The following is a 20287-nucleotide window of genomic DNA, read 5'->3' as shown; positions in this document are numbered from 1 at the left end:
TCAGTTTGTTCATATAGGTTTAAATCATTTTTGGCATTCTGTTTGGTTTTAATTTCGATGGTTGATGGTCTGATTAGTTTAAAGTTCTGTTTGATTGTACACAATGTTCTGAATCCTGGGAGTCTTAGTATTTAAGGTATTCTTTGCCTTAAAACCTTTGAATTGGTTATAGTTGTTGTAGTTAATTGAATTCAGATAGTGGTTGGATTTTGAGTAGACTGGGGAGGTTTAATGCAGGTTGAAAGGGAGTAGGTAGGGCAGTAATTTCAGGGGTGTTTGGGGAATAAAATAGTTAGTATGATACTTTATTGCTAGTGCTTTATCAATGGGGTATTAATTAATCCTAATGGGAAACCAAAGGAAGTGGAGGGGCTGAAATTAAGGGAAAGTTTTCCTTAGTGGCTGATTCATTAGAAAAGCAGTTTAGTGGCAGATTTGAGTGGAAAAATCTGCCTTGGATAACAGAAGGGGGTCCGGGCAATAGGAAAGGCGGGGAAAATAAGTTGTATAAGAAGGGGTGTTGGGACTGATTTCTAAAAAAAAAGACACACAGAGATATACAGAACACAGAAGAAAGAGGACAGACAGAAAAGAGATATACAGACAGAAAAGAGAGATAGAAAAAGAAAAACAGGAAAAAAAGCACACACACACACACAGAAAAGAGAAAACAGAACAGAAAAATAGAGAAGAAAGAAAGAAAAATCAGAAATATTGTTTCCTCATATCTGTTCGGGTTTGTTTGGTGATACTGTTTGATTGAATCTGAAATTTTCTTAAAATTTCTGCTATTATTCGTCTGGTTTTCACGGTTTCTGTCGGTTTTGCTCAAATCTGCTGAATTGTTTGGCATTTTATTTCTGCTGTTGAGCTTCTTGTGCTGCTACTGCTGAATACCACCTCTTTTACCCTCATTTCCAGGTATGTAAAGACATTTGAATCTTGAAGTAAATCTAGATGAGAGCCTATGAAATCAAGCTGAAATTGTTATTTTGTTCTTTCAAAACAGGAGCTATTTTGTTTTATTTTTCTGCACATTTATCTCGTCAAGCATCAGATTTTTTCTAGTTGATGTAAGAGTTTCTTGTTTGTATATGGCATGTTAATGGTTATGTGTATAACCATAAGTGAGAGGAAAATTGGCATAATCCGTTACGATATTGGGATATTCCAAAAGGTTTAGATGTGTATTTGCGGTATATAATGTCAATTTGTTTAATCAAATTTGTAAATTAATTTTCTTTCTTAACAACAAATGGCCATTTATTTTAGGAATGCGATTAACCCATTTCCTTATAAATAGTATATAGAAATAATGTCAATGATTTGTACAAAGTATAGATTTAGTATTTGTAAATAGCTTGCATAAGCCGAGATAAAAATTGGTTTGATCTTATTTATCCCAAACTCAATCATCGTAAGCAAATTAACCAAATAATTTGACCTTTGGACTAAGAACTAGTCGTGTAGAAGAAGTCGGATTTATAAATACGAATTGCAACATTTTAAGTCAAAGATATGCAAAGTAGAGTTCGCTCCGAATAGAATAATGGAAATTCTTCGAAAACTATTAGTTTGCTTATCAATTAAATTTTTCCTAGTTGTTACACGTAATTCGCTTTTGGTAAGTTTTCAAACATATACACTTAGTCTTAAGCTTAGGAAAATGATAAATAACTTGTGCATATAATTATCAAGTATTAAAAAATACATAAGCAAAAATACGAATACCGTATTCACGATAAAAATGGTAGTTTTAGTTGCGCGTTATTTATTTATTTTTCATCTCATTAATTCTTTTAATTTGAATAGTTTTGAGGTATATAATTCACACGTTTAAAATATAATCTGTGGTCAACACCTAATAAATTTTGATTTTTAAGAAATCTCAAGACATTCCATTCGGTGATTTCCCATGGTTCTCATATTTAAAAATTAAATGGACATAATAAACAGTTGTAGAAAATTTATATTACCATCAAAAAATATTTTGTGTAATTGGGGACACGTTCGCGTGACATGATTACATTTCTAAAGACAATTCGGAGTATGTGTTCGTGCAACTTCGAGCAAACTTTCTTAATAAAAGGGTTTTTTCGGAGGATATTTAAATTAAATTAATTTCATATAACCCGAGATGTGCAGTTCACTATTTAATCATACAAGAGTGACGAATGTTCGTAATTTTATTTTAAGCACGCGCAATTTCGGCCATAATATATTTTTATAATAAAAATATAAAAAAAATATTATCAATCTTATTGTGTACACGTATGCGTGACACGATTCTTTACATTTATAAAAAAAATTTATATAATACGAATATACGTACGCGTGATTCGTTTCAAGGAAGGTCTATAATTGTAAACAATCTAACCAAAAGCGGTAACCAAATCATGCAACAAGAAAAATATTTAGTAAATCAAGATAATTAGGCCAAGTATAAAAATGGTTAAGCGACCGTGTTAGAACCACAGAATTCGGGAATGCCTAACACCTTCTCCCGGAGTAACAGAATTTCTTACTCGGATTTCTGGTTCGCAGAATGACAAACAGAGTCATATTTTCCTCGATTCGGGATTAAAACCGGTGACTTGGGACGCCATAAAATTCCCAAGTGGCGACTCTGAAATAAATAAACAAATCCCGTTTTGACTGTCCTTTAGTTGGAAAAAACTTCCTTTACACTACGCCCTCCTCGGGAATGTTGTGTAAAGAAAGAGGTGTGACATTTGTGATGCCAAAATGGAGAGCTAAAGTGTGTGTGTTGGGGAGGGGGGGGGAGATTTGATTCTTCTAAGTCTGTTCAAAACTGATACTGTTCTTCTCAAATGTGATGCTAGTTCTGCTTACAAAGTTATCACCTGGTTCATGAGCACAAAGTTTGTCATCATCAAAAAGGAAAAATTTGTTGAGAATTGAGTTTTGATGATTAATAGTTGTGTGCTAAGAATCAGGTTCTCAAAGTAGCTGGTGAAGGTCCTTATAAGGTTTTATACAAAGTTACTGCAGTTCCATATTGCTGGGAAGGACTTTTGATGTTATAATGGTTGTTTCCTAATGATATTTGACAGGATATCTGGTAGATATGACTCACAAGATTTTTGGAGTCCTCAGGACTTCAGGATTTGCAAGCAAACGAGAGTTTAACTATGTGTAGGACTCCCAAAGATTTCGAAGCATTGAGAAGTTAAATACTTTGCCTATGGACTGTCGAAGTTTATCCTTTTGCACATCAACTAAAGAACATAGAACAACATTTTCAGTTCAACACTCAATTCTCTCATCAAGTGTGTTCTGAAAGTCATTTTCTTGAGTCTGTTTAGTTTGTGTGTATTAGGAGATTGAGTTGTAATCAAAATATTAGTTGGAGTATTGTCTGAGGGTGCAAGTTAGAGTAACTTGTAAATTCATAAAACAAGTAGAAGTATGAGAAGTGCGAGGGCATTAGGTTACATGTGTTGTAATCAGTACATTTGGCTATGCTGTTCTAGTGAAATTAGAGTTAAAATCCTATGTGGTAGGTCGTGGTTTATGCACCTTTGAGCCAGGTGATTTTCTACGTAAAAATTAATGTTTTTACTTTACTGTTTATTTTATTTATGCGTAAGGAGTAAGACAAAGAACCAAATTTTTCAATAATTGAGAAAGACACTCAAATTAAGAACTTGCATATTGTAAGTAGGGATGTGCATTTGGATCGGATATTCGAAATTCGAACCGATCCGCTCAATTTCAAATTTCGAAATTTAAATTTTTGATATTTTGATCGGATTTTAGATTATGTTTATTAAAATTTGATATATCCGGATCGGATACGGATTGGTATAATTTTAACCCGACCCGGTCCGAAATGCGAAATTATTAGGGCATGTATTAACACTAAACTTTAATTTTGGATAGCTAGTACTTCCTTTACATCTTCCTCCAAGTTATTACCTTTACAATTGCTGGATTAAACTACATTGACACCATAGTACCCTCATAATTGCAGAAACGTGAATTTTTCTTGTTGTATTGCCTCTTCTAGAAAGAAAATATAAGTATGAGTTTTTCAACTTAGAGGCATAACAACTCAAACCTCCGGAGAAATATTTTCTTAGAGATGCAATGCTGATAAAAGGGATGAAAAAGCAAAGGGATATTTGTATTAGCATAGAACACAGAAGAAGCAGTAAGGCAGATGCATTAGCCGATTAGATTATCAATAGCCTTAATAATATGTATAATTCGATCCGAAAATTCAAAATATGTATCCAATCCAAACTTTAAAATTCGATCAGATCCGATATTATTTCGGATCGGATTCGAATTGCATTTTGTAGAATCCGAAATTCAAAATTTTAATCTGAAATGTGCTAAATCCGATCCGATTTGATCCAAGCACAACCCTAATTGTAAGTATCTGAAACTGATTATTTCATTGATTTGCTTCAAAAAACAAAGTATTAGCAGAAAATGATATTTTTATATAGAAGTAATGTAAAGCTTTTAAAAGCCACCGTTCCTTTTTTTTTTCTTTTTTCTTTTTAAATGCTTTTATTAATTTCGCTGCCACTCAATTTCAGTTCTAGTCCCAGATTTCTCTCACATGGCCCTATTTTCATAATGCATGAAATAAGTGTTATTATATGTAACACAATCACTATGTTATTATTAAGTTTAGGTAGGTACCATGCCTCCTCAGTAATGTTCCTTGCAATTGATTCCTCCGGCTAAATCTAGATCTCTCTTATGTTTCATGCACGTGGAAAAAAAAGAAGTTTGGTTTTTTTTGGTTCTTATTGCTATTTAAATGTGGTAGGTGAGAAGACTGGATTAAATAAATAACAAACCGTATTCAACTTTTCCGTCCTGTATTATATTTATTATTACAGTAAATAGCAACAAAATATTAAAAGAAAATGAGAATGAGGATCTTTTCAAAATTAAATTTCTTTAAAATAAACAGAATGTTGTTCCCTACAGGCTACAGCTACACGTAAGAAAAGTACAACAAGTCTTTTCTTTTGTCCTTATCGATATCTGAACGCAATAGGTGGGAATATTGGATCGAAAAATTAAACCCACTATTGCCTGAAAGATAAAAAATATAAAAATTCTCTAATAATTAGTTCTTTAATACAACACATGACAAAATGTAATTCTTTATATTATGACAAGATTCGATTCCTTATACTAGCACCACTTTGGCAGCAAGAAATCAATATTTAATATTAAAACAAAATATGACACAGCATTATTTTTCTATATTATGGCAATATATAATTCTTAAAAATTAGTTCTTTAATACAACAATATATGACAAAATGTAATTCTTTATATAATGACAAGATTCGATTTTTAGCACCACTTTGGCAGCAAGAGATACATATTTAATATTAAAAAAATATGAAAAACAATTATATTTTATATTATGGCAATATATAATTCTTTATATTAGCACCACTTTCCAGCAAGATAAAATATTTAAAATCAATTTCTACTTTGAACCACTATCCCCTGCTCTAAAATAATTTGTTTATTTCAGGGGATTGGAAAATGACTTTAAGTTATATATTGTTAGTGTAAAACGAATTTGATCACCTAAAGAATATTTACAAGTAAGCCTCTATAAAAAGTAATTAAGGTTTGTAATCTTAAAAGAGAGCATATTACATGTTGTAATTGGTAAATGTGACCTGATAGTGTACAAAATAATTTAAGCTAACCGTGTAACTAATTAAATATATATATATATATATATATATATATATATATATATACCTTTTCTTTCATTAAATAATGTAATTTCCCGAGGAAGGATTCAACCCTCCCTTATATGCGGCTCGCTATATAATATTTTTTTTAATTATTTTCTTACATGCTCATCTAGTAGGTAATGACACAGCTAGACGCATGGATCAACATACTAGGACAGATCATCACAAATTTATTAATGGTATGATATCGTAATTCCATGTGTTAGGTTAATTGTGCAAAATTCCCTAGCTTGAATTTGCCTATAAGTACCAGCGTTAATATCAGATTCTCCACAGCATTTCATACAAAAATCCGATTTAATTCCTAGTTTCTAGCCCCTCCACCTTAACCCGAAGCTACTTTTTTTCTTCCCCTAGGAGTAAAATGGTTGTATCAGAGAAAAGCAAGATCTTAATAATTGGAGGCACAGGCTACATAGGAAAATACTTGGTGGAGACAAGTGCAAAATCTGGGCATCCAACTTTCGCTCTTATCAGAGAAAGCACACTCAAAAACCCCGAGAAATCAAAACTCATCGACACATTCAAGAGTTATGGGGTTACGCTACTTTTTGTATGTACTCGCAAATTACTCTTTTTCCACACCATCTTTTTTGTATAAATTTAAATTACATACATCGACAATAGAAGAAATATATTTTAACTTGTTATACTAATAAGTAACTTGTCTTATGTTCCAGATCACTGATACTACTATTTATGATGGACGGTTACCTGTGATTATCTTTTTATGTAAGATATTACAATTTTTGATATGATGTTAATATTTTTATTCTGATATTAGGGAGATATATCCAATCAAGAGAGCTTACTCAAGGCAATCAAGCAAGTTGATGTGGTGATTTCCACTGTCGGAGGACAGCAATTTACTGATCAAGTGAACATCATCAAAGCAATTAAAGAAGCTGGAAATATCAAGGCAAGGAAATTATAACTTCTTGATATAAATATATTAATTGTAAAATTACCACACAAACGAGATAAATTTAGGACAGGTTCTATGCATCAAATGAACATGTTACTTTTGGTTCAAACTATCTTTACATATATAAAAAATAATTAAAATGTGCATATATATTCTAAACCAACTTTCTACATATGAAGTTTGTTTTAATAGCAAAAATATTTGTGAGTTGCAGAGATTTCTTCCTTCAGAATTTGGATTCGATGTGGATCATGCTCGTGCAATTGAACCAGCTGCATCACTCTTCGCTCTAAAGGTAAGAATCAGGAGGATGATAGAGGCAGAAGGAATTCCATACACATATGTAATCTGCAATTGGTTTGCAGATTTCTTCTTGCCCAACTTGGGGCAGTTAGAGGCCAAAACCCCTCCTAGAGACAAAGTTGTCATTTTTGGCGATGGAAATCCCAAAGGTAATGACTTAATCAAAAGCCCTCTATGTTTTCATCACATCAAATAGATAAAAAACTGAAGACTCTAATAGTGAGGCTGACGAGTTCATTCATTCTATTTCAGCAATATATGTGAAGGAAGAAGACATAGCGACATACACTATCGAAGCAGTAGATGATCCACGGACATTGAATAAGACTCTTCACATGAGACCACCTGCCAATATTCTATCCTTCAACGAGATAGTGTCCTTGTGGGAGGACAAAATTGGGAAGACCCTCGAGAAGTTATATCTATCAGAGGAAGATATTCTCCAGATTGTACAAGGTAACATATATAACAACCACCTCTTAATATATAATATATTTTTTAAATATGGTACAAACTAAAGGCTTCATCTGCCACTATTTCTACATTCTATATCTCTTTAATACTTGTGCTGATAATATCCATCTTTCACAGAGGGACCTCTGCCATTAAGGACTAATTTGGCCATATGCCATTCAGTTTTTGTTAATGGAGATTCTGCAAACTTTGAGGTTCAGCCTCCTACAGGTGTCGAAGCCACTGAGCTATATCCAAAAGTGAAATACACAACCGTCGACGAGTTCTACAACAAATTTGTCTAGTTTGTCGATATCAATCTGCGGTGACTCTATCAAACTTGTTGTTTCTATGAATCTATTGAGTGTAATTGCAATAATTTTCGCTTCAGTGCTTTTGCAACTGAAATGTACTAGCTAGTTGAACGCTAGCTAAATTCTTTACTGTTGTTTTCTATTTTTCGTCTTATTCCACATATTGTACGCTTATGTGTGTGTTTAAAACGGACTACTATGTATTCATTTAATGAATTTTGCACTATGTTGATCGGCACTTCATCTTTAATTAGAGTAAAGTTCAGTTTAACCCTTTAACTTTTGATGCTTATGAAACAGTATTTTCACCGGATTTTCATCGAGCTTAGCTGTGTCAATGGCTCTTTAAAAACCGATAGAATTGACCGAGCATGTCTCGATCCAAATCTAGTATCTAGACTGCAATAGGGCATCCAACAAGCCATTACCCCTGTTAGGTGAAACTAGTAAGCTGAACATACTGATAGTATGAAATGAACAAGATGAGGTAAAAATAAAGATGTCTCATGCTAATAAATGCGGAAATACAACAGTAACATCCCATAAAATGCAAAAGAGACTATGTCACGTAGCAAACTTTAAAGTACTGGTACGTCTGTCTGCGCATAGCCTGAATACGTAATTATACTGAATAGAAAGATAGAAACTGAAATAACCTCCAGGACTGGTGGTGGCTCACTTAAGCTGGATAAAACTGGAACAAGCTGGAATTGCTGCTCAATTGTTGGATCGCCCTCGATAGAAGCAAGCTGGCTAACCTCACAAACTCCGTCCATACCTCAAATGACCAATGAGCCTCAGACTCAGTTAGGGCCGCACTAAAAAGCTTTTCCTCTGTCTAGAATGAAATTCTCTCTTTGTGACGACTGAAATGATGAGGAAATTGAAAAGTGGGGGAGGAAGGCAACAGAGTCAAAAGTGCAGACAACCTCCATCTATAGTGAGAATGGAGTGCCTAATTCGGCGGATGCGAAAAAAAACTCGTAAAATCAATGTCTTACAAAGAATTGTGCTGCTAGATTTGCATAAATGTTCAACATCAGAAGTTATGCAGAAAACACCAGAGAAGAGATTGCAAGGTGATGTAAAGGACTACAATTCGTCAGGAAAGCAATCATGGGCTGATTTGGTAGAAAATGAGGAGGAATATGTTGAGGTGCAGACAAAGTCGGAAACCCTTGAATCCGATTTGAGGTTGTGGAGCAAAATTGTGTCTAACAGCCCAGTATCGGAGGGATTTGATCTGAAATCACAGGAACCAAAACAACAGAATGTCAAAATTAAAATGGAAGATATTAAGGACGAGGTGGAATATTGAAAAATGATGTCATATGTTATGTATTGGGGTCTAACCCCCAACAGCTGTGATGAATGACTACTTCCACAGAATTTGGGGAAAAATGGGGATTGACAAAGTTGCGCAAGTAAACAGAGGGGTTTTCCCGGTGAGATTCACTCAAATTGAGAGTATAGTGAGCATTAGACCAACCTTACCCAACGTGTATCATGTTATAGAATGAATATGGCAAAATCATTGAGCAAAAGGTGCATTATGAATGAAAACCTACACTATGCCATGGTTGCAATAATTGTGGACATGAACCGAAGGAATGCAGAAAACAAATGCAAGCAGAGAAACAGAAAGCAGACCAACCAAGGGAGGAAACAAAATAAAACAAGGCAGTGAATGAAACTGGAGGGAAAGTGCAGATGGAGGGACTGAATAATTGATACTAATCAGACTGCATGGTCTGTACAAAATGGAGGTAGTAACAACCCTAAAAGAACCATAGGAGGTCGAAGAACGGACCAAACACCAAGCATACGGAACTCATTTGAGGAACTAGAGGAAGCCAACAGAATTGGGATAGAGGAGCAAGGGTATGGTACAACAAGAACAATGGCACAGGGAGGGAAAGGTGACCCTAAATAGGGTAAGGGTGGGGGCTTCCCCCTTTCTAATGGATAGTATCGAATTTTGGAATACCAGGGGGACTAAATAGGCCAAAGAAATAGAAGCAAGTAAATCTGTTTATGCACCAGTGCAAAGTTGGCTTAAATGGTCTCTTGGAAACTAAGATTAAGAGAAGCAATGCTCAAAATGCTTCTCTTAATCTATGTAGATGCTGGTCTGGTATAACCAATCTGGGAGCACACCTTGGGGGAAGATGTCACGATCCAAAACCAATCCGTCGTGATGGCGCCTATCATAGAATTAGGCAAGCTGACTACCTAGATATTTCCAACACTCTAAAGCTTTGAAAGATACGGAAGCAGTTAAATCTAATGAAAACCTTTTAAAAATAGAATAAGAAATTACAACTCTATACAAAATCTGTCCGGAAGCCGGAGCATCACCGAGTACATGAGCATCTATATAAGGATATAGTCTAATACAACGTCTAGAGAACAAAACAAAAACATAAAATGAAGATAAGGGAGGAGAGTCAAGGTCTGCGAACGCTAAGCAGCTACCTCGATGATCTCCAAAAACCCGGACTCTGCAACTCAAAAATCTCCATGACTAGAAGCACCTGGATCTCCAAACGAGGTGCATGGTGTAGCGTGAGCACAACCAACTAAGTAACAAATCTAACCTTTGGATTGAAAGTAGTGACATCCAGCAGGTATAGTTCAATATAAAAACAACAGTACAGAAATATAGGCATGCTTTCAAGTTCAACAGATAAACTCAATACAAATGATATAGATAAATTCTGAATGATATGGGGAATATAACCTTTCTACATCTACATGCCAATGCACCTGTTGTATGCAATATACTATGTTGAAAGCCTCTTGTACTCACACTCTCAAAATACTCAATCACTCAGTACTATATATGGCCAATCCATCCAAGGGAAGATCCATCCCGGATATATATACATTAACTAGCAGTCAGTCACTCAGTACTGTATATGGCCAATGCAGCCCAGGGAAAGATCCATCCCCAATTGTAAATGATTCGGACAAGATCCATGTCTAGGGAAGATCCATCCCTCAATATAAATCAACTGCACTCATTGGTGGTGTGTACAGACTCTAAAGGGGCTCTTTCAATCCAAGCGCTATCATAAGCCAAATCCAGGCATAAATCAAATAAACATGTTGCGACGTACCGCCCAATCCCACTCAAAATCAGGCTCTCAGCCTCACTTAATCATCAATATCTCTAGTATCTCTCTCCCTCTAGCTCACAATGTCGTGAAACTAGCCCAAAAATAATGATATGACATATCAATAAATAGCAACAAAGGCTGAGATATGATATGCAATGAATAAATATGACCGAGTACGAAATTGCAATGTAATCAATAAGTCAACAGCAAGAAATGACCACTATAGGTCCCAACAGTACAAACATATAGCCTAAACATAATTTCTAGCATGATTGGAAGCTCTATTACTTTATCAGGTGATGAAAACGCGGGTAACAATAAGATAAATCAACTATTCAGTTCTATGGCATCGAGTGCATACTCACACACCCGTCACATGACATATGTGTCACCTCAACACCAATTATATAACACATAATTCGGGATTTCGACCCTCAGGGCCAAGTTTAGAAGTATTACTTACCTCAATCCGAGCAAATTTCTACTCCAACACACCTTTGCCTCGCGAAACGACCTCCAAATGCGTCGAATCTAGCCACAAATAATGCAATACAATCAATATGGGCTAAAGGAATCAATTTGTTACACCCCACATTTTCATATGTGAAAGTACGACATAAGTAAATTGATGAAAGTCCGATAATGAGATATTACATTCTACATTTTCGTACGTTAAAGCTTCATCGTAAGTTAATCGACGTAAGATTGGGAGTGAGATTTATTTTGGGATTATAAGCGTCATGCTATTCCAGACAAGTGATAAGAAAATTCGTGAAGGTGAGAGGGTAAGTGAATCGAAGAAAATGAGTCTCGTCGAATTTTGACAATTTGGGATAAAATACGGTCCGAGCTATAATACCCAATATTTATGGACTAGAACCATACAAGGTTCCATATGACCATGATATTGAGGTGTATAAGGTGTGTTAAAAGTGAGTAATATTTTAAGTAATTTGAGATAATTCTTAATTATGTGAATAATTGGTTAATTATTGATTTAGTAGGGAATTACCAAGTTAATTAAGAAAATTGATAATTAATAATGATTTGGATAATTCTTAAGCATGATGTGGCAACCATATAAAGCCCAAGTGATGACTACTCATTTACATACCTGTGCCATGTGTAGAGGAATTGGTGGCCTACAAGGATTGTTATGTATAACTAAGAGAAAAGTACATAAATTTGCCAAAAAGCTTACGGATGAAGATTGGAATTCAAAGACTCTCTAAGATTTCTAATTGATCACAATGAAACGTGAGTTTATTTATGCAAAGTGACGGATTTTGGACAAAATTTTCATAAAAAGTTACACTGCGTAATAGCAACGGGATTTGCAATTCTAAGAGGGCACGTTACAATCTTTCTCAAGAACATCATACTAATTTTTCTCCTACTTTGATCCGCCGTTATTTGTTGTCAAAATTGACGTGTGTTAAAGGGATTGTCAAGAGAATTGGCTCAGGTATGTTAAGGCTATTCCTTCTTTCTTTTGGCATGATCTATACGACACAAATGAAACGAGCAAATGCACAATTTTTATAAATGACCCTATTCATAGAAATGCTAAATATACTTATGTTCTTGATTCTCCATGTGTCATATTCTATCATCTGTTCATGGGTCTCAGAAAAATACGTAAGTTGAAAAAGTTTATTCATGATATTAATCAAAGGCAAAATGGTCTTATGACATTCCGAAAGATTTTATTGACGTACTTCTCATGCATTGCATTCATTTATACATGTACATTGACCCATGACCAGATGGCATTATATAAGCATATATATATGTATATGGGATATGGAAAAAAGGTTACGGCGTTATATACGCACCACCACCTGATCAACTGGTATATGTTGATGATTTGCCCACAGTGGCCGAGATGATATGATGGGATGCCCTTAGAGGCTTGGTGATGTTATGAACACATATACCCATGCATGGTATGACATTTATACGTATATGCATGACATTATAAAAATGAAATAATTCACAGAGCTATGCAAATGTACATGTCGAGTCTTTTACTCCATGTTTCTCTCATGTCTATTATTTACTGATTTTCATTCATTACATACTCGGTACATTATTTGTATTGACGCCCCTTTTGCTTAGGGACGTTGCATTTCATGCCCACAGGTCCCGATAGACAGGTCGAGGGCCCTCCAAGTAGGCTATCAGCTCAGCGGAAGATGTTGGTGCGCTCCATTTGCTTCGGAGTTGCTTGTTTGGTTAGTATGATTTAGATGTGTATTGTTTGGTATGGCGGGACTCTGTCCCGACCTTTATGAAAATTATGTATTCTTAGAGGCTTGTAGACAGATGTCATGTATGTAAAAGATTGTATGACCTTGTTAACCTATGTTCAGTGTACAAGTGGTCATTTTGGCCTTATAGGCCCGTATATCTTATTTATAAGTTGGTATCACATGTTGTATTCTACTTATCTCACGGAAACCTTCCGCCTCAGTTATCTATGATAGTATGACATGAAAAGATATGTTATGTTGGTACTCAGTTGAGTATGGTACCAGGTGCCCGTTGCAACCCATCGATTTGGGGTCGTGACATAATTCCATAAGAAATTACTAAACTCTTAATCAAAACTCAAAAAGTCAACTCAAAAGCCGGACCCCGAGCCCACATCTCGAAATCCGATAAGAGTCACAAAAGACGAAAGCCAATTCAACCACGAGTTCAACAGTACCAAATTTACCATAATCCGACCCCAAATCATCACTTAAATCCCCAAATCAAACTCTCCAAATCCCTAGCCTCAAACCCCTAAATTCCACCTCAAAACCATACAATCTAGGTGGGAAAATCAATGGGGAAACAAGACTATTGAATAAAAATGAGTACAAATGACTTACCTCAAGAAACCTCTTGAAAATTCTCTCAAAAATCGCCCAATCCCGAGCTTGAAATGTTCAAAATGAAGAATAATTGTGAACCCTTGAATATATGGTTCTATCCAGCCTTTTCGCTTATGCGGAAAATTAACCGCATTTGCAGCATCGCAGAAGAGACAATCCTCCCGCTTCTGCGGTGAACCACTAGAGCTGGGCCTCCGCTTCTATGGTCCTCTCCCTCGCATCTACACAATCAGAGGTGCGGAAATCCCCATCGCACCTACGCACACTCCACTTCTGTGCCCATCACGCCACACCTGCGACCACGCAGGTGTGGAGAACTCCTCGCACCTGCAACCACAGTCCTCCCCAATATTGGCCGCATTTGCACTCCTCATCTCGCACATGCTACCAAAGCTCCGTAGGTGCGATTACACTATCAGACTCCCTACTTTATCCATACACCAAGTCCCATTTTTGATCCGTTAACCATCCGCAATCAATCGAGCCCCCTGTGACCTCAACCAAACATATCAACAAGTCCTAATACACGATACGAAATTAGTCGAACCTTAAAATCACATCAAATAACATAAAAAACACGAATCGTATCCCAATTCAAGCCTAATGAAACTAAGGAGTTCCATCTTCTACAAATGATGCCGAAATCTATCAAATCACGTCCGATTGATCTCAAATTTTGCACACAAGTCACAAATGACACCATAAACCTGCTCCAACTTCTGGAATCCAAATCCGACCTGATATCAAAAAGTCCACTTCTGGTCAAACTTTCTAAAAATCCAATTTTTGCCATTTCAAGCCTAATTCAATTACGGACCTCCAAATCACAATCTGGACACACTCCTAAGTCCAAAATCACCCATCGGAGCTAACGGAACCATCAAAATTCCATTTCGGAGCAGTTGACACATAAGTAAACATCAGGTCAACCATTTTAACTTAAGCCTCCAACCTTAAAACTATGTATCTCAATTCATTTCGGAATCTCTCCAGACCCGAACCAACTACCCCAGCAAGTCACATAATAGCTATAAAGCACAAAAGGAGTAGTAAATGGAGGAACAAGTCTACAACTCTCAAAATGACCGACCGGGTCGTTACATCCTCCCCCTCTTAAACAAACGTTCGTCCTCGAATGTGTCTAGAAACATACATAGAGTCTCAAATAGGTGTGGGTATCTGCTTTGGATCTCTCGCTTGGTCTCCCAAGTAGCCTCATCCACTAGCTGAGCTCTCCACAACACCTTCACTAAAGCTATATCCTTTGATCTCAACTTTCTAACCTGCCGACCCAAAATGGCCACCAGCTCTACATCGCAAGTCAAACTGCCCTCCAAATGAACCGTGCTGAAATCCAAAACATGAGACAGATTACCGACATACTTCTGGAGCATAGAAACATGAAATACTGGATGCACACTCGACAAACTAGGTGGCAAGGCATGCTTGTAAGCCACATTTCCAATCCTTTGAAGTACCTCAAATGGCCCAATATACCGAAGGCTCAACTTTCCCTTCTTCTCGAATCTCATAACACCTTTTATGGGTGAAACCTTAAGTAGTACCTTCTCCCCAACTATGAAAGAAACATCACAAACCTTCTGATTGGTGTAACTCTTCTGTCTAGACTGCACTGTGCGAAGCCGATCCTGAATCAATTTAACCTTGTACAAACCATCCTAAACCAAGTCAATACCCAATAGTCTAGCCTCACCCGGCTCAAACCAACCCACCTGAGATAGACACCATCTCCCATACAAAGCCAATTAAAGAGCCATATGAATGCTTGACTAATAGTTGTTGTTGTAGGCCAACTCCACGAGTGGAAACAACTGATCCCAAGTACCCCCGAAATTAATGACACAAGCGCATAACATATCCTCCAATATCTTAATGGTGCGCTCGGACTGTCCGTCCGTCTGAGGGTGAAATGCTGCACTCAACTCAACTTGGGTGCCCAAATATTGTTGCACAACTCTCCAAAACTACGATGTAAACTGCATGCCCCGATCTAAAATGATGGACACCAGCACACCGTGAAGGTAAACAATCTCGCAGATGTAAATCTCAACCAACCACTCTGAAGAATAAGTAGTTCCAACTGGAATGAATCACGCAAACTTGGTCAGCCGATCCACGATCACCTAAATAGTATTAAACTTCCTCAAAGTACGTGGGAGCCCAACTACGAAATCCATGGTGATACGCTCCTACTTCCATTCCGGAATCTCAAGCCTCTAAAGCAATCCGCCTGGCCTCGAATGCACATATTTCACCTGCTAACAGTTAAGACACAAAGCTACAAACTCCACTATATCCTTCTTCATTCTCTTCCACCAATAGTGCTGCCTCAAGTCCTAGTACATCGTTGCGACACCCGAATGAATGGAATACTGTGAACTATGGGCCTCTTTAAGAATCACTCATGTAATCCGTCTACATTAGGCACACAAATCCGACCGTGCATCCTCAACACTCCATCATCCCCACACCATGCTGAATCATGTCCTTAAGGAAAAGCAAATGAGGATCATCATATTGGCACTCTTTAATGTGATCATATAAGGAAGCCCGAGAAATCACACAAGCTAGAACCCGACTAGGCTCCGAAATATCTAATCTCACAGACTGGTTAGCCAAGGCCTGAACATCAACTGCAAGCAGTCTCTCACCCACAGGAATGAATGCAAGGCTACCCATACTCATTGCATTTATACTCAAGGTATCAGCCACCATATTGGCTTTCCCAGTATGATACAGAATAGTAATATCATAGTCCTTTAGCAGCTCCAACCATATTTGCCACCTCAAATTTAAATCTTTCTATTTGAACAAGTTTTGGAGACTTCGATGATCTATAAATACCTTACAAGACACACTATAGAGATAATGCCTCCAAATCTTCAATGCACGAACGATGGCAGCCAACTCCAAATCATAAACAGTATATAAGAAGCAATCAATCCAAATCAATTGTCGTAAAGAATAAGCAATCACTCTACCCTCCCACATAAAGACACATGCAATACCAATTTGAGAAGTATCACAATACACTGTATATGAGCCTAAAGCTGAAGGCAAAACTTGAACTGGAGATGTGGTCAAGGCAGTCTTGAGCTTCTGAAAGATTTCCTCATACTCATCCAACCACCTGAAAGGAGCACCCTTTTGGGTTAATTTGGTGTAAGGCAATACAATAGACGAGAAACCCTCCACAAAGCGACGATAATAATCGTCCAAACCAAGAAAGCTCCGAATATCCATAGCTGAGGACATTCTGGGCAAACTCTGAATCGCCTCTATCTTCTTTGGATCCACCCGAATCCACTTACTGGATAACACGTGCCCAAGAATGCCACTAAACTAAGCCAAAACTCACACTTGGATAACTTGGCATAAAGCTTCTCCTCTCTCAACTGCTGCAACACAATCCTCAAATGTTGGGCATGCTCCTCCTGGCTACAAGAATACCCTAGGATATCATTAATGAATACAATAATAAATGAGTCGAGATAAGGCTGAAATACACTATTAATCAGGTGCATAAATATTGTTGGGGCATTGGTCAGCCCAAAAGACATCACAAGGAACTCATAATGACTATAACGTGTCCTAGATGATGTCTTTAGAATATCTGAGTCCCGAATCTTCAACTAGTGATACCTAGACCTCAAATAAATCTTGGAGAACACCCTCGCTCCCTGAAGCTGGTCAAATAGATCATCAATGTGCGACAAAGGAAACTTATTCTTGATTGTAACTTTGTTCGATTGCCTATTGTCAATACACATAAGCATAGTACCATCCTTTTTCTTCAAAAAACAAACAGGTGCACCCCAAGGCGACACACTAGGACTAATAAACCCCTTATCAAGAAGTTCCTAAAGTTGCTCCTTAAATTCCTTCAACTCAGCTAGTATTATACGATATGGAGGAAAAGAAATGGGCTGAGTGCCCCGAACCAATTCAATAACTCTGTCGGGCAGCATGCCCGACAGGTCTATAGTAAAGACATCCGGAAAGTCTCGTACCATTGGAACAGAATCAATAGTAGGGGTATCTGCACCAATATCCCTCACAAAGGCCAAATAAGATAAACAACTCTCAACCATCTGTTAGGTTTTCAAATATGAAATTGCTCTGTTGGGAACATAGTCTAGGGAACCTCTTAACTCAATCCTTGGCAACCCCGACATCGCAACGTCACGGTCTTAGCGTGACAATCCATAATAGGATGACAGGGAGACTACCAATCCATACCCAAGATTACGTCAAAGTCAACCATACTAAGCAATAAGAGATCAAATCTAGTCTCCAATCCCCCATTAGTCACTGCACACGACCGGTATACACGGTCTACAATGATACTGTTGCCCAACAGCGTTGATACATGAACAGATGAAACTAAGGACTTACGAGGCATATCTAGATAACAAGCTGAATACGATGATACATACAAATAAGTGGAACTAGGGTCAAATAATACAGAAACATCTCTATGGCATACTAAGACAATACCTATGATCACTATGTCTGAAGCAATGCCATCTGGTCTGGTAGGAAGAGCATAGAATCGGGCTTGGCTGCCACCTGATCGGCCTCCCCCTCTAGGGAGACCCCTAGCTGCCTGAGCCCCACCCCGAGTTGGCTCGGCAAGTGGTGAAGTAACTGGTGCTGAAGTCATAGTCTAACTCCTCTGCTGAGCTGGACCTCCTGAAAGTTAGGGCCAATGCATTTTTATGTGACCCAAATCTCCATACTCCAAACAGCCCCTCCTTGTGAATGGCGGTGAGTACTGAGCCGGACTCCGAGAATCAGAATAACTATCAGAAGGACCTGGTACAGATGAACCCTAAACTGATGGTGCACGAGATGAACTATGAGCTGGAAGGGTACTGAGAGATGACTGACCCTAATGAGCACTGTATGAACCATGGCTGGATAATGCACCACTTTGAACTGTTGTTAGAAACTAAGCATCCACTAGACTGTATAAAGAATCGGGTTTTCTATGAGTTTCCACTACAGACACTAATGAACCAAATTGTATAGGGATCTGGTCCTATATCAAATCCCACAATGCTAACTACTGAACCAGTATGTAAATGAGACATAGGATAAGTTCCCACTGTATAAAGAACCAGATTCTCTTTAAGTTCCCACTATAAGCAACAGACTGTAAAACCAACCAGTATAGGGAATCAGGTTCTCTAATTGTTCCCACAGTAGCTCGGCAGTAAGTAAAAAACACAGAAGATTTTTACGTGGAAAAATCCCAACTCAAGGGGACAAAAACCACGACCTATACTTGTAGGCTTTCAACTTCACTAACTTGTAAACACCTATTACATACCACTTTGTAATAACTCTATTACAAAAGATTCAACTTAACTAACTTGTGGTACTCTCACCACATGCCACTATGACTCTCTAGTTACAAAGACTTTAACTAACTTGTGATACTCTTACCATAAGCCACTTTGTCACTCTCTATTTATAAAGACTTTAATCACTCTAACTTGTAATAATACTATTACAGGCCACTTTGTAATAACTCTATTACAAAGGCTTCACAACTCGACTAACTCTAGCCAAGACACAAACTTAGAGGGTTTGTGATTTTGGGTTTCCTAAAACACAACTTCTAAGAAAGCAAGATAGGAGTTACAAATAAAGAACAAATAACAAAAACTCAACAAACCTAAGGACTTAAGATATCTTCAATTTTGGATCCGGTCCTTGAGGTTGCAGCAGCTTTGTTCTTGAGAGAAGTTGTGGCAAGTACTTGAGAGATTATTTTCTTTTCTGATTTTGCAAGTCTTGAAAGAATGTCTTATACCTTGCACCAGGTTTATACTGCAAAAGATATCACAATGGTGATGTCAAATCTTGGTTAGTACATGCCTTTTCCCAATGGGAAGTGACTGCTGCACTGTTACGTGTACAGTTGCAGGCAATCACTTTCTGCAGTTGCTTTCCAGCTGTATATTTGACTTATACTTCTGTCAGAGGAACACCAAGTGATCAGGTCCCTAATCTGGTTCCTATGAATCTAAAGGCACACTGCCAGATTATCTTGAGTCGATTATCTTGAATGATTGTACTAGGCATGCTTTAGGTACTTTATCTGGTTCTCTCATGAAGTAAGATGTTTTACATTCTTTGATTGTATTTTTACATGTGTGACATCACTTACAATGATGTAATCAAGGTAGGTAAAAAGCCTTCCATAGAAAGTTGTCTTCTGCACTGTTCCGGTGCACTAGCGTGTGCATGCAGCAACTTTCCTACTGGAGAGTTGACCTCATACAGTCTCCTTGGGAATTGGTAGGGACCTGTTCCTTCCACTTTGAAGAGTTGAATTATATTCCACACTGGATCCTAACCTAGAATTTTGTGATCTTAAGGTCTTATAAATGTGTAACAGGTTCCTTATCTGGTTCTAGATGGTAAGTTTGTTAGATCATCAAAATATAAAGTAAAGTACTTATGCCCAAGGTACTTGTAACCTATCAATTTTCTCTTTTTTGAT

At 37.3% G+C, this 20287-nt stretch overlaps 2 protein-coding genes and 1 long non-coding RNA gene across 3 annotated transcripts; 1 reads left to right on the top strand and 2 right to left on the bottom strand.

Annotated features, from left to right (window-relative positions):
* The first annotated feature begins 6011 nt into the window (after positions 1 to 6011).
* Positions 6012 to 8036, top strand: LOC104247368 (isoflavone reductase homolog A622). Its single transcript, XM_009803359.2, has 5 exons — positions 6012 to 6315; positions 6547 to 6681; positions 6902 to 7139; positions 7243 to 7446; positions 7582 to 8036. Exons 1-5 carry the CDS (start codon positions 6127 to 6129, stop codon positions 7746 to 7748), a joined length of 933 nt encoding a protein of 310 aa, XP_009801661.1. The 5' UTR covers positions 6012 to 6126; the 3' UTR covers positions 7749 to 8036.
* A 209-nt stretch (positions 8037 to 8245) lies between these two features.
* On the bottom strand, positions 8246 to 9810 carry LOC138889013 (uncharacterized). The gene is made up of 2 exons (XR_011406557.1): positions 9412 to 9810; positions 8246 to 9000 (listed from the first exon to the last, which is right to left on the bottom strand). It is a non-coding gene; the product is annotated as an uncharacterized lncRNA (long non-coding RNA).
* Positions 9811 to 14852: 5042 nt separating this feature from the next.
* On the bottom strand, positions 14853 to 17031 carry LOC138889679 (uncharacterized). The gene is made up of 2 exons (XM_070173014.1): positions 16621 to 17031; positions 14853 to 15404 (listed from the first exon to the last, which is right to left on the bottom strand). The coding sequence occupies exons 1-2, from the start codon at positions 17029 to 17031 to the stop codon at positions 14853 to 14855; spliced, it is 963 nt and encodes a 320-aa protein (XP_070029115.1).
* Positions 17032 to 20287: the final 3256 nt, after the last annotated feature.

Source organism: Nicotiana sylvestris, chromosome 4 (genome assembly GCF_000393655.2).
Source record: "Nicotiana sylvestris chromosome 4, ASM39365v2, whole genome shotgun sequence".
NCBI classification, from domain to species: Eukaryota; Viridiplantae; Streptophyta; class Magnoliopsida; order Solanales; family Solanaceae; genus Nicotiana; species Nicotiana sylvestris.
This window is presented reverse-complemented; position numbering and strand designations above follow the sequence as displayed.